At 42.6% G+C, this 24,668-nt stretch overlaps 1 protein-coding gene across 7 annotated transcripts in view; it reads left to right on the top strand.

Moving 5' to 3' along the window:
* SEMA6A (semaphorin 6A) overlaps positions 1–24,668 on the top strand; it is a 126,327-nt gene that overhangs the window by 43,323 nt on the left and 58,336 nt on the right. For all 7 annotated transcript variants that reach the window (XM_045571856.1, XM_045571858.1, XM_045571857.1 and 4 more), the window contains exon 2: positions 22,606–22,743. In XM_045571856.1, coding sequence (XP_045427812.1) covers positions 22,644–22,743 — 100 coding nt within the window. In that variant the 5' untranslated portion in view covers positions 22,606–22,643. The remainder of the gene's footprint in view (positions 1–22,605; positions 22,744–24,668) is intronic.

Raw genomic sequence — 24,668 nt, 5'->3', positions numbered from 1 at the left:
GGATCCATTAGTTAATTTAACGCAGTCAGAGGAAAACTCATTTATCTCCTTCAGTGTGTTTCACAGTCATTGTGACACAGGGTCAGGCATTATCTGGTGGAGGGGGGACAGTGAAATTAAAGTCCCTGGGCACCAGCCGTTCTCGGCGGTAGAATGGATGATTATCAGGCTGGATATAATTATAGAGCCACAGCCGTCCCCCGCAACACACTGGCTATCTGCCTAGCACAAAGGTTTAGATCCTTAATTTGTTGCAGGCCAGAATATCAAGGAAGTAGTCATGCATTTTTGTGTGCCATCAATAACAATGCAGATAGGCAACTGCTGCTGTTTGCATTTTGGAAGCCTGGCAGCTGTTAAGCTTCTGCCTAGTTTTCAGAAAGGAAGATGGGATACAGGTCTTCAGAGAGGCTTTTAGTGGCAGAATGATGACACCTCTGCCAGGATCCTATCACAGGCTCATTAGCTGAGTGGATATTTGAGCCCAGCCAAAGATAGACTCATATACAAAGTCATCTTTTTCATTAAGCTAATTTACCTGAGTTGGCTTTCCTGATAATCAGCTGCTCCTGCAGTATCAGCTCCACTCTGCAAAGATAAGTGAGGATTGGGGGATGGGAGCGGGGGAGGGGGACAAGAGGTATTGGCAAGCAAGATCCTGGGGCCTATGTGATTGTGCTTCCCTCCCATTGGGCACTTCTAGAAATCCGAATTATATATCCACAGGCAAGCGTGAAACATGGCAGGAAGTTTACGAAGGCGTGTTACCCACTTTCTGGTTGCAAAAGATGAAGTCGGAAAATGAGAAAAAGGCTGTGTGCTATGTTAATCACATAAAGTAATATCCGATTGTGAAGGAAGGAAATGAAGAAAGGAAAAGGAAGCCGGCAGGAAGGGCTACACATTGCTGATGAGGTGTTTAACCTGTAGTGATCCTAAAGAGTGTAAATTGCTTTACAACTAGATTCACTTAAATGATAGGAACTAAAGGAAATTATCCCTGCCACCTCTATCCTGCAAGGAGTTGCTAAGGGAAAATCTGCATTCCCCAGCCCCCATCCCTTTTTTGGTTCTCTAAACTGTCTCTTTGTTCATTTTTAATAAGCTTTTGCTTTGTGGTATTTAGACTTGAGTGTTTATTAAATTAATGACTCTTGAATTGGACTTGAGCGGGTTAGAGAGATTAGTTGAGAGATGTTTGGATGTTAAAATTTAATCTTATCTAAGGATTTGTGGTCTCAGTTTACTTTTAACTGAAAGTTTTTACTGATTTTCCTGCCATGCTGTTAACTCTGACTGCCTTAAAACTAACAATTAGGATTCATTAAGCCAACTGGTTTGACAAAGAGACATGGAACAGTAAGTGGTTCCTAGCCCGTTCTAGCATGTAGCTAGAACATAAGCTATTAGGAAGGAGATGGACAAGAATTCTTTCTCCAACCTCCTTTATAATTTCACCTTTCATGGCCTTTTTGGTATAAAAGATCACTTTCTGAAACTTCTTAGGTAAGAAATATTTCCCTCCATGTAATTAAAAAATCATATATGTCCTTCCATTAAGTCATTAGAAACAGTTTATTTTATTTAGCAAGCCCCAAATCCATTTGTTTAATTTGGCAACCATCATCTTTTGGCCATATTCAGTTTTCTTTATCCAGCATTTTGCAAGATCCAACTCCACCCATTTTTAGGGCAGAAATGTTCAATTACTTAGTTCTGATGACAAAAATGTTTAAATCCAAGTATGACTGTGAAGAATTAACCTCTGTTTGAATTGGTATTTTGCTGGTAGGAGGTTTAAATAACGATTTCAACTTCATTGTCTGACACTGATAAACAAATATCATCATTTCACACCCGGGGACACCTGGGCCAGCTACATCTTTCTCAGTTCTTATTTCATTGTCCATATAATTGGATAAAAAATCTACTCCAATGCAATAGTAAGGTCACAGATTTAATAATACAGAACTTGGGGAATGCCAAATATACTTTTCTCAAGATAACCATTTCTTCCATGTGCCAGGCATTACATGCACTTAAGCTCTGCTTTCAGCAATGTAACTAGGTCAGGGATTTCATAGAAATGGAGGTTGTTCACGTTATTGTATGGATACTAGTGTCTTGCATTTCATTTATATTTCAAGAGCCTCTGTGCTCAAGTACAAAGGCAAACGCTATGTCAGTCTACTGTGCATTACCAGGGTGTGTGTACACAATGGAGGTGCTGAGGCCAGCTAGCGCTAAGGCCCTTAAAAAAGAAAGTCCAGTGCAATCTATTGTGACTGCTTCAAGACCCCAGGCCGCTATGAAGTGAACTATGTAAATACATTTACACCTTTCTAGAAAAAATTAAAACTATGAATGTGTAGCATTTTTCATGTGGTGTATATGTATTTGTACTTTATTTTACAGTTTGTTATTCATATCTCTGTCTCCCCATAAATTGTAAATCCTCTGAGAACACAAATTGTGTATTCAATCATTCATTCATTGATCCATACTGGTATATTTATCCATCAAACATTTGTTAGTCTTTCCCAGGTTCACTGTTTAGTGGTGTGGGCAGATTAGTAAACAAATAATGTCGATTTGATTGTTATGATGGAGCTCTTGAATGTGGAAGAGAGACAACAGTGACTACCTGTCAGTGAGGATCAGGGAAGACCCCACTGAGGAGGTGATGTTTGAACCGTGACTTAGGGAAGAATAGGAATTCCCAAGGTAGAGAAAAATGGGATAGAGAAGTTGGGTGAGGGTAGGGGATAGCATTGGGGGAGAAATGGCCCAGGGCAGAGTAGTATAAGATACAAAGGGTCAGAAGAAGAGAACAGAAGAAAATCCAGTAAGAGACATTCTTGTAAACTCCGCCAATTCAACTGAATTGTGAGAATTCTCAACCTTATTGTTAGGGGCAGTTCACTGAAACCCTGATGTATGCTGTTAATCCTGGGTAACATGTAGAATTACCCACGTGTGTGGGCAGGCTGCTCTATTATAGAACTGGTAGGTGAGAAGATTAGAGAAACGTTCTGAAGTGCTGCTTCCTTCCCAAGTTCTTATACATCAGCCACCCCTCATCTTTCTCCAGTCACAGTGCCTGAGACAGTGTCTTGCTCATCAACACAGTCTTAACAAATGCTCAATTTAAATTGCTGAAAATAAGATGAAGTGAAAGGGTCTCCTCTTTGACATATTTTCTGAGTAGTTGGGAAGAGAGAGGTGAACCAAGTAGATAATGACTAACATCAGCGACCAGAAACTGTTTCTCCTCTTTACACTGACATGGTCATTAAAAAATGCATCATAAAAAGTGCAACCCTCCTGCCCAGTCAGAGTGACTCAGCTGGTTGAGCATCATACTTTGCACCGAAAGGTTGCACATACCTTTATGAGGGTTCGGTCCCTGGTCAGGGCACATATAGAAGGCAACCAACCCAACCGATTGATGTTTCTCTCTCGCATCAATGTTTCTCTCTCTTCCTCTCTAAAGTCAATAAAAAATATAAATATTTAAAAAAGTGCAACCTTCCCCCACCCAAAAGGAACAATTCAGCTGTCCATGAAATTTTGGTTAAACACTAAGTTTTCTCAGAATGGCAGCTATGCATAAGTGAAACAAATGTGGGCAGCTCTAATGCAAGACATAGACGGCTCTGGTTGGGAAGTTTTGGGGAAAGAGGAAAATTGATATTACCACAAGGAAGTATTTTTATGAAACAAGTGATGCTGAAACATGAGGATACTTAGAGTTTCCAGATGCCCACCAAAGCACAAAGGGCATGGAGAAGAAGATAGGAGCATATATTAGACACAAGTTTATGGGTCAGACACTGTAACAACGGAATGAAACCAAAGCATCACTATCCCACCTCACAGTCAGACACCTGAGGCTGCCAGAGTTTGAATAACTTGCCCAGGGCCACTTGGCTCTGAAACAAAGGAATGGGATGGAGACCCACTAGAACATAAGCATGGAAGCAGAGACTTCTTTTGCTCATTGAGGATCCTCAGTGCCTAGGACATGTCTGACACACAGTGGGTGCTCAGTGAGCATTTTCTGAAACAACCCAGACTTCCAAGCCTGTGTTTACCAAGTGGTCAGGGTCAACTTAGTCACAGAGGATTCAAACTTTTGTATTTGCTCCTGGGATAAAGACGTGCCTAGAGAGGCATATGGGCAGACATTCAGTTGCGATGAATGAACTAACAGCAGGTCAAAACAATAAGATGAGTTAAGAGAGAGAATTGCTTAGGTCTTTACCCAAAATATTTTTTTTCTTGTATTAGTAGAAAAATATACCCCTTGTCGTTGAAATAGTAGCTAAGATAAATCATAGAACATCTGATCCCCAAAAAGAATATCTTCTCAAAATTGTGTGTGTGTATGTGTCTGTGTGTGTGTGTTTGAATGTACATGCAATCGTACACACATTCTATAGGAGGTTAAGAACCTGGGAAAATAAGTGGTTATATTGAAAGATGTCTTTCACCTTAACAGGGGCATTTTTCTGGTGGCAACATAATTACTGTTGTGTTTTTGGTGGTGACTGTTCATGATTTTTTTAATAGCCTGACAGCTGCCCTCCTGATGTTTATGTGTTTCTTGCTAGGGAGCCCAAGATTCACAACTCTGAGCTTGTAATCAGAAAAAGAACACAATACAAATAGCATGAAAAGGAATATGAACTGGGTATCGCCTGAGAGACAAAAACACATATTCTATGCGGCTTTAATTGGAAAATGGTTCTTTCATGGGGTTATTTTCTCTTCGGCTGAGATAATTAAGTCTGGGCTGACACTGGTGACCAGCTACTGATGATATATAGTCAGTTACTAACAATGCAGCAATCAGTAATCAAAATTTATATTTCCCAGGTTACCAGGGCACAGGAGAAGAGAAAACCGTTTTTGATCAAGCTGTGAGATAGGCTTCCTAGCGCAGTATCACAGGGCCTGTCCTCCATAGCATCTCCGTGGGTTAATTAGGTCTGCTTTATTTCAAACCTGTCACTAAATAGAACGTACCTATTGTCTGTGTTTACGTTAAAAATACTTTGCAAGCCCTGCGCTAGAAAAGAAGTTTCTGCATGGCTCCCCGTCATTTTTAATGTGTTAAATCATACTTTGTTAGCGGTTTGGCATGAGGGTAGGGGGACACGGAATAAACTTAGATGTTTTAAAAGCCACTCCATGCAGCTGGCGCAAGTACAAGTTTTTTGAATCATGATTAATTATCCCTGGCCATAGAGGCAGGCATTGAAATGGAAGGGATTAGGCTTGTAATTTGGATACTATTTGTGTTTATATCAATGGTTCCCAAGCTTGTCTGCTTGTAGGAATCACCTGGTGGCCTTAAGTCATGGACTTTGGATGTGGGACACAGGCATCCTTAATTTTTGAAGCTCTCCAGCCAATTCCAATGTGCAAGTTTGGAAACCATTGGTTTATACTCACAGTGTGATATATTTTTGCATTTAGCTATGGACAGAGCAGCATATCCTGGTGGAGTGCTGAAATGAGAACACGTGTGTACCAATGGGCAACTCTTGCTGCCAATGTTCAGGTTGGAGTTGAAACTGAACCAGAAACTGCTGTCTCCCACCCCAGTGAGAGACTTTGAGTCCAAAGGAGAGGAGCATACCGTGACCCACCTAGTGAGAGAAGCAACTTCAAAGTGATCCAAGAAAGTAAGAAATAAGCCTCTCCCTCCCCACAACTCCCGCACTCCTGCAGCATGTAGCTAGCTGTTTGTTGAATAAACGAGTGAAAAGATAAGAAAGGAAGGAACAGTCACTTGTTGCTCACTTCCTAGAATAGAAAAAGATGCTGGGATAGGATGAAGGATGCTTTCCATCCATCAGATCCTGATACAAGTGCCTCTCAACGCAATGCTCTTTGCTTTTCTGATCAAGTCTCTATCTCAGTCAGTGCCATCTCTTCTCAGGGAGCAGTCATTCTGGGATAGTCCAAGGTGACCATCCCAGAAGAGACACTCATTCGCCTTCTAAAAAGTGGGCCATCCTTTGGGGTTGCTTGAGAAGCAGCCTTTGGCCTTTCTTTGCCAAGAAAGAGCAGTGACACCACAGAACATGGACACACCAGAAATGAACATGCAAACAGAGGGAAAAAACATTCTCATGCACAGCATGAGAACCTTGTTTATGGAAAGGAAAATGAAGGGTCTTTGCTTTGAATGCATCTGATTCTTTGTATTTGACTTCACTGCATGTTGGCTTTCTGAGTTTGCTCAGAAATACATTTCTATTTAACAGGCAATAAATTAGGCAGCCATTCATATGGCTTGCAGGCTGGTTTATAGTGTTGTGCCAACTACCAGCTACCATACATATCCATCTGTGTCACAGGTAAACTAAAGTTGTCATTACTGACACCACAATGGCTATAAACTACTCAAATCCCATATTCCAGAACGTTACCACTAAGGAAAGGCTCCTGGGGAGAATTGTGGGAATTGGCAGAGATCAGTAGGCCTGAGCTCCAGGTTTGCCTCTGGGGACACCAATTCAAAAAACACAACAAACTAGTTTGGTTTTCTTCCAAAAATTAAACATGTGCAAGAAAACAACAACACATGAAAGAGTACACTATAATAAGTGAGTTTCTTTTCTACATCTGACCTCCAGTCCTCCTCCCTCAGAGACAACCACTGTTACTAGTTACTTGTATAATGGGCTTAAAATATTCACAATACTTGAAGAAGAAAAAAAACAGTCGTGGTTTGTATTTCAACATTCATTTAAAAAGCTGCCCCTTTTACAATCATTGTAGAACTCAATGTGCTGGTACTTAAAGATACTCAAAGCCACTTGAATCAAAATCAACAAATATTTAACAAGTACCTTCAATGTACAAGATGTTGCCTAAGCAAGCCATTTCTAATGAGGACTTTATTTGTATATATTTCACATTTTTTTCCGGTGTATAATCGAAGAATCTCAACGTATGTCTTTGTGGTAAAGCCTTTTCTCAGAAACAAAGAGCTTCTCTTTCTTGCCCCTCACTTCCACCACCTCCTCCCCTTTAACTTCTCCGCCTTTCACACATTCTCTAATTTGAGATCCCTGTTGAGCCCAGATCTCTGGGTGGGTGGTGTGTTTTGGCCAGAGTACTATCACTCAGACCTTCTTCCAGATGGACTGGCTCAAGGACTTGATAGTCCCAAAAGAAATAAAACTTCTCCTAGTTGCATAAGGAGAGGAGCTATCTTGCTCCAAGACAGAAGGATGAGAGATGGCCCATGACAAAGCAGACATCCCCACCCATGTCTTGTCTGCAAAGTGGGGAACACCCACACTCTGCGGCCCACCGAGGCATTCTGGGCTGATTGCACAGATGAGGGCCCCCAAACCACCTCTGACTCCAGCCAGCAACATCTGTGTGTCTTTTCTCCAGCTGGCTGGTCCAGCTGTTGTGGTGTCAGGAGAAAGTTATGAGTCACTGGGAAGGGATTTGAGACAAGAGCGCAGTTAAATCATCTCTTGGGGTCTGTATGTCACTGGCAATTGAGCCTTAGTAACAAGCCAAGGTGGATGACATTCATCCCCAGAAAGGCCACACACCAGGGCTTCACTCTGTACTCCTCACTCGAACACCTTCTCTGAGCTTTGCAGAGATGAGAAGAGGTAGGGCAGTGCATATGGTGTATATTCCCACTCCAGAAACCCTCTGGTGCTCATTTGGTTATGACCATCTCTCTCCTCGCATATACTTTTTGGCTGCTGACCTATCACCTAGCCAAGATGGTCAGCCTGGGAACCTAAATGAATGAGACCTGGCCAAAGTCTGAGGACTTTCTCTTTAGTCTTTTGATTCCAGACATGTTATTTCATCATCAGAGCTATCTGGGCAGCTTCCAGCGAGAACTTGAGTCAACAGCTGGATTGTGCTGGACCATGTATGGCTTCCTCCACTAAGCAGTGTTTCCTCACTCTGTGGGAATAAAGACTTGTCGGAGGATCCAAGATTCATAAGTAATGCTTTCCACTGAAATCTTAAGCATTGTCTGGTCCAACCCTCCATCCAGTGTCTGCCTCCCATGGACAATGTTCCTTCCACTGTAGCACTCATCCGGCCTCCCATCCCCATAGGTCGGCCAGTCCATATTTGTGCTACTGTAACTACTACAAGTTCCTCCTTATTTTGAGCAGACACTATCTCCTTATAGTTTCTGCTCATTGATCTTAGCTTTACCGTCATAACCGTCTTCCAGGTTTCTCTTAAGACATATGAAAATGTCTAACCTTGCCCTTTGCGTATCCACTTTTCTTTAAAAATTGATTTGTCAGAAGTTGTTCTGATGTTCTTTCTTGGAGTAACACCTATTCAATCTCCAGTATTTTCTGGGAGTTCACTATTTACTAAGCTTTATTCCAGAACATGGAGATACAGTGATTAACAAGACAAACTTGCCCATGCAAAGCTTACATTCTAATGGAGAGGAGGGACAGACAAAAGTAAACAAGAATACTCTTGTATTGTAGAAATAGCAACAAGGGACAAATCCATTACAGATATTGAGAACATAGTGATGGGGGGAAAGCATTGGATTGTTTGGGGTTCAGGGAAGGTCTGTTCAAGGAAGTGACATTTTAACTGCATTCGGAAAAGTGAGCCAGCTATATGAAAATCGGATGGGGGGAGGGGAACATCTTTCCAAGTGGGGGAGTAGCAAGTGCCTCTCTGTGGAGATTAAATGGAAGGATGGCCAAATATAAGGAGGGAAACTGATTAGGAAGCTACTGCAATTGTCCAAGCAGGTGCTGATGGTGGATTGGACGATCCTAGTTGGCAGGTAGCATGTAGAGAAGTGGACAAATCTGGCATGTGTTTGGGTTGTAGAATCAATGGCTGGATGTTACCTCTTAGTCCTCTGAACTCCTAAAGTATTTCCTTTTCTATTTACATTGCCTTCCACTTTGGTACGGCTAGCTGCTCAGGTGCCATCTCCCACAGTGGTCTGCGGCTCTTGACAGGCACAGAACCCATGGCAAAGCCCACGACCTCATATCCCACTCTGTCCCAGCACAGTGCCCTGCTTGCACACGTTAGACTCCACCACTTCTTGAGTGAATGAATGGATGAGTGAAGGAAAACCACTAACAGAGGCAGCTTCCTATTTTACTGAACATTGAAAATAAAGCCCTGTCTCAATGCCTACGCACTTGTACTATGTTTTCTCTGCCAAAACATTAAAGAAGTAATTCATGATGTACAAAAGCAATGCTCCTTTGGAGTAAAAATGCTTGCAAAAATGGGGGGAAAAATTACTATTGATTCTTAACCTTCAAATATACTTTTTGTGTGAGGGTAGGAGGAGGCATTCCTAGGCCCCTCACTTTCACATGGCGACGCAGTGCCCAATCAGGGGTCATCTTGCTCGGGTGCCATGCAGCATCTTGCTCTCTCCTCACTGAGGATTCTGGGTGAGTCTGGGCCTTCTTTCATACCTCAGTGTTGCTGGGAAAGGCTGGTTAAATAGGTCTGTGAAGAACACATCTGCTTATTCTTGCATACCACTTCAGAATGATTTTTCTTTTTTTCACTCTTTGGAGTGATGAAGATTATGTTAACCGAACAGGAAGAATGTCGCTGGGGGAATGTGCCGTTAGAAAGGTTCATGCATTATTCCTTTTCCACCTGTTCCAGAGCTGTGCTTTTTCCGTCTCGCTGCTCAGCCCTTCGAATCCTTACGAGTGAGAGCCTGCCTGACCCAGATGGGCCTCTGGGCTTTCCAATAACCAGGCAACGAGTAGTTTTCAGAGCCATTTATGCATTTCTTGTGCCTCGGAGCACGTGCATTCAGGGATCCTTGTGCTCTCCTGGGGTGGCCAGCTGCCCGGGCCCCCGCTGCTAGGCTGGGCACGGGCTCACGCTCGCTTTCTCTCTGATTTATCGCCTCTCATTTGTCTTACCCTCAGCACTTTAATTTGGTTTCCACTTGTCACACTCAAGCTTATTGGATAATTTCACTTTCCCTCCTGATTCTGGTCTCTCTCATAGAGATTGTAATTACAGTGATTGTCTGCTGGGCTATTAATTATGGGGATTGCAAGGCTTATTTATTTATTTCTCTTTCGATTCACGGGTTAATTGGTAATATCCATGTGCTGTTCTCCCTCCCGATAATTTGGATTGCTGCTATTAACCACGTGCCTCCACTTTATTGCAGAGTTAGAACTGATTACCACTCTACCTGATGCCCAACGCCTGCTCAGTGAGAGAGAACGCAGGGCCAGTGTGTGGAGAGGCCCTCCTAGAGGAAGGGAAGAGGGAGAGAGTATATCTTCCTCCTGTGTCACTCCACAAGATAACCATTGCCCTCCCGAATTAGTCTTGAAATACAAATTCTTCATTTTTTTAAACTTAATCCTTCAGCGTACTGGTGTTGTATGAAAAGAAAGTTACAGGTATTTGAAAATTAAGCAGAGAGCAGACCCTGCCCGCTGACCATTCCCTCTGATTATGGGAGCTGAAAAAAGCCATCCCCAGGGCCATTCCTCTGGGGAGAGAAAGGTTACATACAGGCTGCAGACACTATGGATATTCCTTTGGAGACACCACCAGCCTGCGACGGCGACACAGTTAGCCCGGTGATATATTTCGCACCGAGAGAAGGGAGCTGACCCACCTGCAGTTGGCTGTCAGATGGAAGGAAGATGAAGTGTGTCCAGGCTGGGGTTGCTGCTCCGGGTGAGGCGGTCACATGTGCGCTGTGGGATGTCACTGCTCATCCACGAGAGATGAGACAGACCGTCTCTACCAAGATCACCTCCATGCTGAGCATCCCTCGTGTTGTGGAAGCCAATTCTTGCCAGTTGCTTGGATGGCTAGGAGCCTGGAACCCTGTTACGAACACAAGATAGGAAAATAAGACCAGATAACACAGTCAGCAATTCACAGTCTCTGAATTATTCTTGCAAGTAAAGTATAATATGATAATATACTTTAAAAGATAAGATTTTTAAAAATAAGTGAAATTGATTACATTTTAAAAATTCTCTGGGAATCTCTTGCTACACCGTGGGGTCAGAAGAGAGTTCCTGGGTTTAGAACCGGTGCTAGGAATTCTGCTCAGTGGGTCTCCTTTCCCTCCTTTTTAATCTCCTCAGGGATGAAGGAATAAAGTTCTACAGTCTCTTCTTGGAACAGATGTGTCTCAGGGTTTTAAATTTTTCAGATTTCAAAAAAAGTGATCTGGGACATATGTGCCTTTTGGGGCAGCATCCAGTAATCCAACCCACCAGTGTTTGTACAGTGAGATGTATCCCAAGAGTTAGATTTAAAAAGACTTTAAATGGTCTCATGTCAGTTCAGGTCAAGTTTTGTCACAGAATGAATTGGGGTTCGTTCTTGTTGTTTTTGTTTTTGTTTTTGTTTTTTTTGTAATTGCAAATAAGGGATTGTGGACCTGAAACCAACTTGTTTCATCCACATTTAGAGGAACTGAGAGGAAATGAACCTTGGTTTTCTTATAAACTTATGGAGAGGTGAGGTATATTTAATTAAAATCAACTACTACCAACATAATAGTTCATCCAGATGCTGACCCCTCCATCTCCATGAACGGGTCCTTAAATCTGTTTCTGTACAGCGACCTTTAAGTCACCTAGGTAAGGAACCAAGTCGTTAAGTGCCAGAGACATTTAAACAAACACACAGTTTCCTGGAACTTACTCTTACTTGGCCTTAAGGAAGCATATTTTCAGGATGTTTGGAAATAGTTATTAATTTTGAGGCTAGGATTTCACTTTAAAAACAGATGGGCATTTTAGGGCATGTTATCAGTAGATCTGACTGATTGGGAAGAGGCAACTAGTGACTGGTGCTCTCTCCGCCCCAATTCAAACTGAAACCCGCTCCCAGTAAATCCAGCCAGCCTGATGAGGAGCGCTCTCTGTGCAAAGAACATGAGCAAAGCCAATAAAGATATCACTCATTGCAGAAAAATTTAGCAATATCTACCAAATTCAATAATAAATTTAAATAGGTTTAAATGTGTGGGTTTGCAGTTTTCATCTGGTTTATCAGAACATATCACAGCTTCTACCACCCCCCCCTTTTTCTTCCCCTTCCACTCTCCTCCCCTCTCGCCCTTTTTAATTAAAAAAAAAAAATTTTTTTCCCATAAAAAATATAAGAGCATTGTGGAAATTCAAGAGATAATGTTTCCATCTCATTTTTGTTCTGGATGTGTCTAGATATGCATACAGATAATCCACTCTGTTTATAATATCTTACTGATGAAAAACCCCAGTCAGCGGTATCATGCTTCGTTGTGGAGCGGATCCTAAAATGACATGATGTCTCTTGATATACAATTAGAAGCTTGTAGTCAAATTTAAACTCTGTTTTTGGCTCTCGGGGGACTGGGAGAGCATCAGAGCTCATTGAAAGAGACGAGGAGCACAATGAAAAGTGGCATGCAGCAAGTGCGAGAGAGCCTGATCCGAAGTCTAATTCAAGGGAATGTTTTTCACATCCTGATCTTGGGACTTGTTGCCGAAAAGGCAATAAGAGTTTTTGTAGGGTTCAGTCAAAGTTCCAATCATCTGTGATTGGTGATACTGTTATTTTAGGCCATTACCCAGAGCTCAGAGAAGGAGGCTTTCAGGTTGTTTTTATTTCTCTCTAAGCCAAGTTTGACTTGACTTCCACTCCAAAGCGGGAGAGAGCACATCCCCGCAGCCATGTGGGCCCGAGCAATCAACAGGCCAAGCAAGGAGAGTTATGGCTGGGAGGCTCTGTTTTCTACTTTCCACACTGAACAGAGGAGAAATTACCAGGGAGAGGCTTCCTGTCAAAGGCCAGCGATTGCTCTATTTCGGTTCAAATCAGCGTAGGGTTTTGACAAAGGTTCATGGAAAACTCTGGTCATTAATATCTCTAGTTGAAATCTCTGTACAAACATTTTTTTCTAAGAGCTGGGGAAAATGCCCTCAATGTAGGCATGTCACTTTTGCCCTTACTTCATTTTTAATGAGATTACAAATGTGCAGACACCCAGAGAGAGGACTGTGACAGTAACTCACAGAGCACCTTGAATGACTAAACACCAATCTTCTGAGATTTGGCTTCACACCTGTGCCCCACTCCCTGCCCCTCCTTCTTCTTCTACCATATTCTTAGAAGGAAAGAGTAATCAGACACGATCTTTACTTTGCTATAATTATTAGACTGAACTTTAGATGAAGTGGAAAAAATCCATCTATTTAGACAAATAATTCGAAATTCCTTAAGCAAAGAGCGAAATGGTCCAACTTGACTTTCTGAAAGTCTAACTGGCATGGAGTTGTTTAACATCCCACTCTCTTGACCTTGCTTTTCTACCTGGAATGTCTCGCTCTTCCCTGGTCCTCCTCTAACCTTCACGGTCCACAGTGAACCACGTGCAACCTGCCAGGCTTTCCCCAACCAGAGGCCTTCACCGATCACCCCACCCACATGCCTCTGCAACCTCTTCATGCTGCAGGCAGTATTCTTCCCGACAGGATTTTAATTTCTCTTTGAACCATTATTGTTGTCTGTTCACGTTCTGTTTTGGGGACAATGGCCTAGAGCTGTCTCAAGAGTGAGGTCCGGTGGGGGGTGGGGTGGAGATGACGACACAGGGGACCTTTTTCCCATCTCTGCCTGTACCAGCATCTAGCACAGAGCCGGCTCCCAGCAGAAAAGCAGGGAATCGGTAAGATGGAAATCAGGCAATGGAAGTAATGAACATCAGGCAGCAAGCCAAGGAGAAATGAATGGGTCTTGGCTTCCTTTCTGAAAGCAGCATAATGTAGGGACAGAGCTAGGCTGAGGAGTCAGGCATCCTCAATTGCTGCTTAGCCTTGCCACTTTTGAACTGGGCCGCATTTCGCAAGGGAGCGGACTTCTCAGGGCCTCAGTTTCCTGAACTGGGAAAACAAAGAGGGCATTTGTTTCTGTTTCTGGAGCAGATGTGTGAGTTCAGCAAATCACAAAAGTTGAAAAAGATAGAGGTGGCAAAAAGCTGGGGTGTGACATCGGTAAATATGATGGGAATTGCTGCAGCTCTTGGAGATCAAGCTGGTTTGCCACAGTATTATCAGGCCTGCTAAGAGCATGATTGTAACTGCAAAGCCCTACAGAGTCTTTAGACTGTATCTGAAACCTCCAAGCAAAGTACATTAAATGCACTGGCTCAAGAGCGTGAGGCAGCGCGGGAGTGTGTAAGGGGTGTCAGTAGAGAGAAAGAAAACTGTCGTAACAAAGGATCACCTGAAACACAAGGCTTGCCTTCTCCCCTTGGAAGATAACAGGTTTACAAACAACCTTAATTTTTCCAAAAATATTTTTTCTCTCTGTTCTTCTAAATTCATAGCTGGTTTTCTGTTCCTGTGATAGTGGTTTTAGACTTAAAATGGAGCATCAATTATACACAGTCGATATTTATTATTATGCTCCATAGAATGCTAGCATCATTCTCCAAAATGTGTGGAAGTTAGGTCTGTGGCATTTCCCTTTCCTTTGAAATGGGTCCTTTTATGTCTCCGCTAATGGCTGAGGAGAGGAGGAGAGAAAGACTAGCTGCCTTATAAAGAGACTAGAGCTATTTTTTCTCATTTGCATGAGCCTTATATCTTAATGCGATATCAGCAAACAGTGGCCAGCGTGGTCCCTGAAAACTGGGTGTACAGTAAAGGTTTCAACCAAAATCAATGGCCAAGTTGTTCCTAATTCCATTTGGGAAGTAATCTTCGGGGAGTCCAGCTATGCATCCTGTGGCCAGCAGCATCCTCTGATTGCTCCAGTCCGGGACACAGGGCCGTGGAGGTCAGTGAAGGACACCTGCTGTTGAAACACTCTGTAATTTTCGAAGTGTTCCTTTGGTGCAAGAATAATCAGCAGTTTGGATCTCTGTGAGACAGGTCCTCAGCGTGCAGCAAGCTGGATTCTTTGCACAAACACCTGCTCTCCCTCCTCTCTCTGGGCAGAGGTTTCTTACTCTAACTTGAGAGGTGTCCAAATCGGTTTATCATGTCAGCTAGTAGAGCAGGCAGCCTTGTTCTTACCCTGTTCTCTCTGATATATTGACTTGAAAACATTACTATTAAGGAGGCTGTAAGCAAGTGGTTTCTCTGGACACAGTGGTGTCAGGAGATAATCAATTCCTCCTAAAACTGTGGTTGAGAAGCATTTGCATCTTTCCTATCACCTGAGCCTGAAAGCACAGGGCCATAAAGTGGAATGAGCCTTGCACGCCGACATGTTTGCAAGCCACTGTGTGCTCCTTTTATAGATTTTTATTACTGGAGCCATTAGGGATGTTCAGCCACTCTATGTCCATGTCAACTATTATCTTAAGTGCAGTTTCCGTTTATGCTAGCATCTCTTTCCAGCCTCCCTTCTGGTCCCCGTTCTTTGTAAGGGAAAGACACAACTTTGGCATCACAGAGACCAGGGTTTGCAGGTTGGCTTTCCTTTTTCCCGGAAAATGTGGACTGAGTGCTGTCTGGACATGATGTCCAGCTACTCTGAGCCTCACTGTCCCTGTGTGCACAATGGAGATAATAAGGCCCTGGGTTGCTGTGATGTTAAATAAATAATATGCACATGTACCTTGCACACACAAAGTGCTCAGTAAATCTCTGTTTCCACCCTATCCACTCTCCATTTCCCAAATCATTAGTTTCCTTTGCATTTGTGTGAGAACTGGGACCTGCATTTAAAAACCCCCACACTCTGAGTGATGCCATGCTGGGGCAGACCCTCCTCCTTCTCCAGCTGCCCAGTCCAGTGTGAGGCAGCTGGTGGCCTCAAGGAGGAAGGGGGAGAAGGTGGATGAGAGAGGGCTGCTTCTTTGCTGTACAAAGTGAAACACCAGTTCCTAGTCCGGGGACGTCCTGAGAATTTCCTAAGGAACTCCAAGAAAAGGTATTAAAAGGTAATTTTTTGTATCTCCACTGACAAACATTTTTCAAGAGCTACAAATGTTTATGTACATTATCTCACAGCCAATCTTGAGGTCGTTTTACCCATCCCAAAGAAGGAAACGGAGGCTCAGGAAGTGCCAGCATTTTGCCTGCAGTCCCAGCATGTCAGTGGGTCAGAGGAACCCAAACCCCAGGTTTTTACCCTCAGCCCTTCCTGCTCCCTTCTCTTCATTAGCAGTAGACTGACTTCATGTAGGAGCTTTTAAACTGATTTCGATTCAGATTTACAAAGACAATCCCCCCTGTATAGGCAAAGATGCGGAGGTCAGACAGCTGAAGCAATAAAAAGGAAAATGTTATCCTTCCTGTAAAACCCAACGAAGCTCCGAATGTGATTACACGGTAACAACGGTTAGAATTTCTGTACTTATGGGACTTGAACTTTATCCTAAAACTAAGGCTGTGCCGCCTGCTGGGGTTCCTTTGCTCCGGTTTGAGGAACTGCAACGTTCATGCAGGTCTTAGAGCAGTCCGAGGACAGGGACAGCGAAGTGAGCTTGGGCTGCTCCATCTGTCATCACTGCCACACATAGAGCCACTCCCTCACAGACCACTGGCTACCTCTAGCGTTCCCAAGCCAAGAACAGTGGAGGGGAACCAGGAAAGAGTGCAGAAAAACCAGTGTTCCCGTTGGAAAGAGCGCTCACCAGGTGCATGGGGCTTTTATTGCCCAACCGCTGCCATAATCCCAGAGCCATAAACCTGGTACTTGCCAAGACAAGCACCAGGGCCAGGCCTTACTGCCCACTGTGCGGAGCTTCAGCAGCCACCCGCCTCAACTCCCTCTCCTCCTCCTCCACTCACACCTCCGGGTGGTGTCCCTGGCCTTGGACATGGGTTATAATGCTGTGTCCCAGCCCGGGGTCACGCCATGTACTGTCCTCCCTAATCATCTTCACATACCCACTCCCTTCTTCATCGGGGCACAGAAGCCTAGAATTGCACAATCTCAGAGCCTGGAGGAGTACCAGAGGGTTTTGCATTCCGTATCCTTCCAATTCACAGGGGAGGAAACTAGTGGCCAAGGCGGCTGCGGGACTTACCCAGGGTCACACTGTTACCCTGCCCTTCTTTCTGTTAAGGCCCGGGTGAATTATTATCTTTAAAACTTCCCATGATGGCAGTAGAAAACGTGCTTTTTTTTGTTTTAAATCTTCACCTGAGGATAGTTTTTGTTGAACTTAGAGAAAGGAAGAGATCCCTGTGGGGGATCCAACCCACAACCTGGGTATGTTTCTTGTCCGTGAATCGAATCAACGACCTTTCGGAGCACAGGGTGATGTTCCGCTACTCCGCCAGGACTGGACAATGTGCTCCTTAAGAGAATTACTGGAACCTGGTAGTAATTTGCCTCTTAGAAAAAGGGCCATTGCTATCACTTCCTTTTTATCTCCAGGCCACAAATTTGCTCGTTTTCAGGTATATTATTTTTCCCTTCTTTTCCCCCACTTATTATTAACATGTTCATTTGGATGCCAGTGTTCTGTACCAAATCAGACACAAATTGTACTGCTACAGCCAAGTCCAAATGCACTGATGAACTGTTTGCTGCAGTTGGACATGTAAACAGTGTGCAGCAGCCCAACTGGGTGTTTGAAACAAGCAACATCCATTCATCTGTGTGCACAGGCATTGGGTCCCACCAGGTTCACTTGCTAAGACTGACTGACACTGAGCAACTTGCACTTGATGGCACGGACGAGCAGGATAACTCCAGCAAGCAGTGGTGAGGGGCTGCTCCTGAGTGGCGTGAAGGTTGCCCTCCGCGTTTTCAGGGGTCAGGAAGTCAAGTTTGAGGGGGTGAGAGAGGCTTCAGAAGACAATGGAGAGTGGTGGGAATGTTTCCAACTGGAGAGGGCCTGCCCCTCTGCTTTGGACAGCTACTCCTCAGCTCCATCCGGATCGTAGGTCATGTGTAATTTTGGCCCACAAAGCCAGATCTTTGATTTCTTTAAGAAACCAGAAATCTGGAGTTGTATGTTAAATCTTGCCCACTTTTTTTTTTCCTTCTCCTAAATGCTAGCAACTAGTTTATTTATTTATTTGTCCTCTGTGAGCCAGCTTTAGCCAAGTCCTACCAGTTTTGTGATACTTGGGCAGAGAATTGACCAAATCTTGGGGTAAATGTGAATGGAACTGTGGCTGGGCTTCCTAGCCAGGCCTAGTGGCTCTTATGAAATTAACCTGATTAATCAGAAAGAAGATGTAGCAATTTGTGACCTTATTCTCTGACTTCAAGATCATTTCCAGTTCTATCAGAGGTGGTCTCTGTGTCCTCGGTTCTTGTCTTGCTTGTAGGGAAGAATTCAAACAAGAGATAGTACCAAATAGAAGCAAAGCATGTAAGAGTGTATTTGTAAGAAGAGGAAATACACTCAGAGATAGTCCAAGCAGGAAGCTTAGCTGGCCAAAGTTGAACCAAGTGCCCCACTCATTTGGAGTTGAGTTGAAAACCTCTTCAGGTTTCAAGGATGCCTCACCAGGATTAAAGCTATAGACCACATCCTGGAGGAGGTTTCAAGTCTCTCCCTTCTCACTCTTGTGTCTTCTAACTCTTGGTTAATTCTTGTTTGTTATATCTCCCCTGTGTTCCCCTTGCTGGTAGCCATCTATCCAGCTCCTGTCTCTCTAGCTCTACCTACCCTACCAGTTCCAGTGACATTCCCTTTGTTAATGCTTTGCTGACACAATGACCTGCCATATGGATGACAAGGGTATGGAGGGAGGGGTGGTAAAATGGAATATTTGATCATTTTAAAAACAATTATCTACACAAACACAGTCACAGGATTTTCAAACAGACTTTTTTCTTTTAAATCTCTTTTGTTTGGTCCTCAATCTGGAATACCTGAAGGCTAGTTTCCTGGCCTTCTGCAAGGTCCATTTAGTCCACGGCAGCCAACGGTCACAACATTTTATGCATCAGTTTGGCCTTAAAAACTATATGGGAAAATTACAGTAAAAATAATTTTTCTCAGGGCTCAGAGCATGTAGAAAGTCAACACAATTCTTGACCATCTGACTCAGAGTAAAATTGTATAATTAACTTTAGATTAACCCAAACAGACCTAATAAATTCACCAACAGACGCCTATTAAACTACCCTAGGGTTTTCCATGAATTTTGTGGGTTAGGAAAGAATAGGATTAAACAACTTTATAGTAATGGTGTATTTTACAAAGGGCATTTCTCTTCAAGCTAAGCATAATGGAAAGTTTAGACCATTAGATGGAAAATTCAGGCATAATAAGCTTCCTTCTGAAGTAAATTACTTACTTTTGTTTAGAGTCCTCATATTGACAGTCTTTCCACGATCTAATTTTCTGGGTAGCTGCTTTAGTCTGCCATGTTAGCCTCTATAAGTGGGGTTACAGAGAGGGAAACCAACAAATGCCTGCAGTTGCCCCAAAACATTTTTAGGTAACACTTAAAGTTTCAAAGATTACCTAAACCGTATTTTAATCACCGCAGCCCAGCCAACTCAAAGTTTTGAAGCACAGTGGAAAGTTCTTGTTTGCTTTTGTTCTCCCAGCCAATCCAATTGCTCTTAGGGGGGATAGCCAACCTATGTTCTACAGGCTAGAAAATGACAGTGTGATTGAATTGGGGTCTCTCCACCAAGTAATCACTTCAATAAGAAAATAGATTGACTATATATTTACAAGGTTTAGAGCCCAAAGTTGTGTAGGAAGGGAGCAGCTATACATCAAAGCCTCAACTGAAGAAAATTGTAAGGTGTTCGTGTGGACTGGCCAAGATTAACTGGTACTGCCAGAACACCCTCACTCATATGATGTACATGCTAACAACTTGATGATGTGATGATAGAAAGACACATGAAACAGCTGTGTTTTTTTTTTCTGGCGTGGAGCCCTATTCTAAACCTAGAGTTATTTAATTTTTTTGTTAATCCTCACTGAGGATATTTTTTTCCATTGATTTTTAGAGAAAGTGGAAATGAGGAAGGGGGGGGGGGAAAGAGAGAGAGAGAGAGAGAGAGAGAGAGACAGAGACAGAGACAGAGACAGAGACAGAGACATGGATTGGTTGCCTCCTGCTTGTACCCTGACCGGGGCCCAGGAAGGTACTCTTAACTGGGAATAGAACTCAGGACCTTTTGGTCCTTGGGCTGATGCTCTACCACTGAACCACACCAGCCAGGGCTAAACCTGGAGATATTTAATAACCTGTCTCACTCATGATCCTGGGTGTAGGGATTAAAAGAAGCCACTGAAATGTATAATAAGTATATTTATTCTGCATGCAGTGCTCTTCATGCCTGCCTCTGGGGTTGAGAATGTTGCATCTAACCCAATTTTAAGATGGAAAAAGATAAAATCAGGAGATATAGCATAATAGCAGAACTTTATTAGCTTGTAGGACATTTGCGCAAAAATGAATGCAGTTGTGGAAGGATAGAATTCATTTGTCATGTCAAGAAAAATTATTCTTTAAAAGTATACACATATTCCCAAAGATTGCTAAAGAAATGAGACTCAGGTCTTTTGAGTCCCATTATTCTTCCATTACATGCTGCAAACGCTCTGAGGTACTGTGCTCCTGTATAACACCGTACTACTACTCGAGAGCTCTTGCTAAATGTTGCCGCTTCCTCTTCCCCATATACTTTCTCATCTAAAATATAACAGCCAACTGATGTCTGGTTTCTGTTTTACTTAACTCTTATTATTGACTTCAACTCTTCATTGTTATACTGAACACAAAGTATGACAAACAAATATGAGTACCTCAGAGCTTCTTCACTTTGGGCTGAGATTCTCCAGAATAGGAAGAACTGGAAAAATGGATAGAGGAATGGGCTACTATGTTTAACCTGTGTATAAATACATGTTTATGTCTCTTGGTAACAGATCACCCCTTTGAACAAGTCATCATTTAAAGTTTAATTTTAATCTACACATCGGAGCCGAAGATACGGAATTGCTTTGGCTGTTCTTTCAGCCTCTCTCCCGCTTTGATTTTTAAGATAAAGCCAATTAAGTAGTGTGCACTTTTCAACTGAATAAAACGATTAAGACCCAGTGATAACTGTAAAATTATAAGTTGTAATGTAACACTCCGGACTTGTTAATGCTTTTTTTGGCATGACAAAGAGAGACATGGGTATCTTATATTAAGTGGTGTTCAAAAAAGCATAAGTTAGCAGTTTGTTACTAAGTTTGACCTTTCTACACACAAATCTTAAATGATTGATGAACTGATGTAAAATAGCTTTGTTCAAAAGAGATCGTCTTTAGCAGGCTACTTCTAAGGCTTTACTACTCTGGAGAGATGAAAAGATATCCTCATTTTACATTAACTTCCCTGATAGATCAACACTTATTTGAAATATGCCTCAGAATTATGTGATATTTACTGTTTTAATAGGCTCTACATGGAATGGTTTTTACTTCTAAGATTTAGAGTTCTTTTCTACACATAAAGAGCATCTTTATGAAAATACAGATGGGTATAACAGTATACCTGGCATTTTTATCCATGACTATTTCATTGCAAGGTGGAATGTGAGACTAAAATGTACAGGGATATGCTTTAAAAAAAAAATCAACCCTCCCATTTCAAGATATGGCTTCAAATTCTCCCTAGAGTATTCTTCAAGGTCTGAAAAGAGCCATTTACTTCTTTTTAATCACAGATTCGATTCTGTAATTTTATGTATGTCTAAGGTCACTATAGAATTACTATGGAATTACAGAAAGCAAGGGTGAAAATCTCAACTAAAGGGTCAAGCAAGTAATGGAAATAGTGAATGGGGGACCAGTTATAGGTATAGGAGGGAGGGAGAGAGAGTGTGTTAGGGGTAGAGAGAAATGTGGTGCCTGAGAGGAACTGTTATTTAGGTCAATATGAAAGATATTCTGGCCCTAACTGGTTGCTCAATGGTTAGAGCATCAGCCCTCAGACTGGAAGGTCTTGGGGTTGAATTCCTGTCAAGGACACGTACCTCAGTACCAGTTGGGGTGCATGCAAGAGGCAACCAATTAATGTGTCTCTCTTGCATGATGTTTCTCCCCTTCCCTTCTACTCTCTCTAAAAATGAACAGAAAAAAATATACGTGGGTGAGAATTTTTAAAAAAGAAGAAAGAAAGATATTCTGGTTTGTGTAAAGTTTAGAAATCTCCTAATTTTTCAATATTGGCAACTACAAATTTTTGAAAGACCCTGGGCTGGCCAAACAAAACATGTCTGAGGGATGTCTTGCTGCTAAAAACCTGCTGAGAAGGAAAAGGGATTTACACCTTTAAAAAAAAAAATGTTTCTTCAGTTCACATTTTGAGGGATGCCGTTTCATAATTGTGAAATAGCCGCCGATAATAGCCTATTATAGGCTGAGGACAGAGGAACTAAGGCTCTCTGTCACATGTCTGGGAGAAGCTTTGCTAAAGTGTGCGGATGCCTGGGGAAGGCGGGTGTGCTGTTGGGTGATAGATGGATACAGGTTCCTTATGTAAAACACAATAATCAGAGAATTCACAATGAAAAAGTTGGGAAGTGGAGACCTCTTTTCTCTTAGCTTTATCTTCAAGGCCATTTCATTTTTATGGAGCTGAATAAAGCTGACTTGCAAAAAGAGGGAAAAAAAAATCCTCCTTTGCTCTTTGGCAGGGTGAAGTAAAGAAAGAAAGTCTCCCCGCTGAACTACTATGAGGCCAGAAGCCTTGCTGCTATATCTCACACTGCTGCACTGCGCTGGGGCTGGCTTCCCAGAAGATTCTGAGCCAATCAGTATTTCGCATGGCAACTGTAAGTACCCACAATCCCACTCTCTCCCTTTGTGGGCACGGTAGCCTGCATCAACCAGTAAAACATTAAAAAGTTTAACAGAACAGGAGACTCGTTGGTCACTTTGAACTTGTGCAGGTGGCAAAGTTAATTCAAGTCGGTCAGATGCCCGTTCTATAACTTCATTAAATGCTGTCATAGGACACATATGTGTGAGCATTTGAAACGTTCCTCAATACTTTCGATGAAGTCTCCGTTACCACATGGAGGCTGTGGTCCAGCTGGAAACCAGCTGAGGGACAATATCACTATCCCTTGGGGATTACTAGTATTGCACATTTTCATATGTAATTAACATATGAATTTACTAGAGGATAAAGACAGGAAATAGTAAGGCTGCTTTGGAGCATTCTAGAGACAAAAATTAACTTTTTTTAGACTTAGAAATTATTTCTTTGGAGGAATGCTTGTGTTAGATTTAGGTAGAGTGAATTTTAATCCCAAGGGCCTGTTTTAACTGTTTATATAACTTTCCTTTTGGTCTGCTTCATTGACGAGGATAGAAAGCAACATGATTGAGAATTTAGTTGACTCCTCAAATGAAGAAAATTTACGTGCATATTGGATGGAACAGCCAATTTACTACTTTTTTTTCCTTCTCTCCAAAAGACAAAATATTTTATCACATTAAAAATGAAAGAGGGCATTTTCCCCAAATATATATTTTCTCAGTAATTATACCAAAACAAACAAAAATAAACCATACAAAAAGTGTTTAAAATAATATTGAATACTAATACGATCCATTAATGCCCATCTGGGATGAAAAAGGTAATTTTATCAGGTGAGGTGGCAAGACTGATACATAAAACAGAAGTCAGAACATGACTGAGGCCAAATTATATAGTTCGAGATCATCATTCTTGCAGTGACAGATTCCACCTAATTCAAGGCACCAAACCTTAGTAAGCCTTAGTTTAGCACCATTTGAGATAGGTATACAGAAGAGACCCAGCCCAAATGTGCTGCTCAAAAGGATACTACAGTGAGCACTTGGACCTTGATACCAGAGAGACATGATTCTGCTTTAGCAAGCTCATTAATGATGGGTAAATGAAATTTCAGAGCAGTGGGGAGAAAGGCATGAGCTAATTCCATACTAAAGCTTAATTGTGAGTAAAATAACTGTGGCTCTTGAATAAGACACCCACTGTGAGTCATGCCCAGATACTACTGAGGTTTAAAGTGAGGGGTCTGAGCATAAATCTGTGAATGATTTTCGAGTCATTATATACCTCCCCAACCCCCTGAATACAAGTGCCTTTTAAAGGTGACTCATCGTATGTGAGTCCTTAGTTTCTTTGGAGGAATGCTTGTGCTCCGAAGTTTGTAGGATGAAAGGCAGAGAGGTTTTTGAGATGTAGGAATGTCTAAAGGTCAGGCATTATTACAAATTGCCCACTGTCAACCAGAGAGAACTGTGAGAAAGGAGAACTGGGCTCACCCACTCTCCAAGCCAGGGAAAGTCCAGATCACCCGACTGGCTACACTCAGTCTGACCCTGTCCTGTCAAACTGCCCGTTTCTGTGAGATCAACCAATTGCTTAACTCAAGAGCGAACTTCCCACAGTTCCTAGAATGCCAACCAACCTAGCGGGGCCGCCTTCAATGGCAGATTATTCCAACTGGACGCCTGCGGAGACTGTATTTTTCTTCTGGCTCCTGGTCCAGGGCTCTCGCCTCCAGACCACATTGCCTTTGTGGTGATTGATGGGAAGGCCGCTTTGAAACAGTTTTGTCCCGAGACAAGATCTTTGGCAGGCTGCCCCCCAGGCTTAGCGCTCTAAAGAAGATGAAAAGAGAACTGGGGAGAAAGAGCACCTTCATGTAAAGGGTTCACTTGCAAGTTTAAGCCCCAGGAAGAGGGACAAGTCAGAAACAGTGAC

The sequence above is a fragment of the Pipistrellus kuhlii genome, unplaced genomic scaffold, assembly GCF_014108245.1.
Source record: "Pipistrellus kuhlii isolate mPipKuh1 unplaced genomic scaffold, mPipKuh1.p scaffold_m20_p_4, whole genome shotgun sequence".
NCBI classification, from domain to species: Eukaryota; Metazoa; Chordata; class Mammalia; order Chiroptera; family Vespertilionidae; genus Pipistrellus; species Pipistrellus kuhlii.
This window is presented reverse-complemented; position numbering and strand designations above follow the sequence as displayed.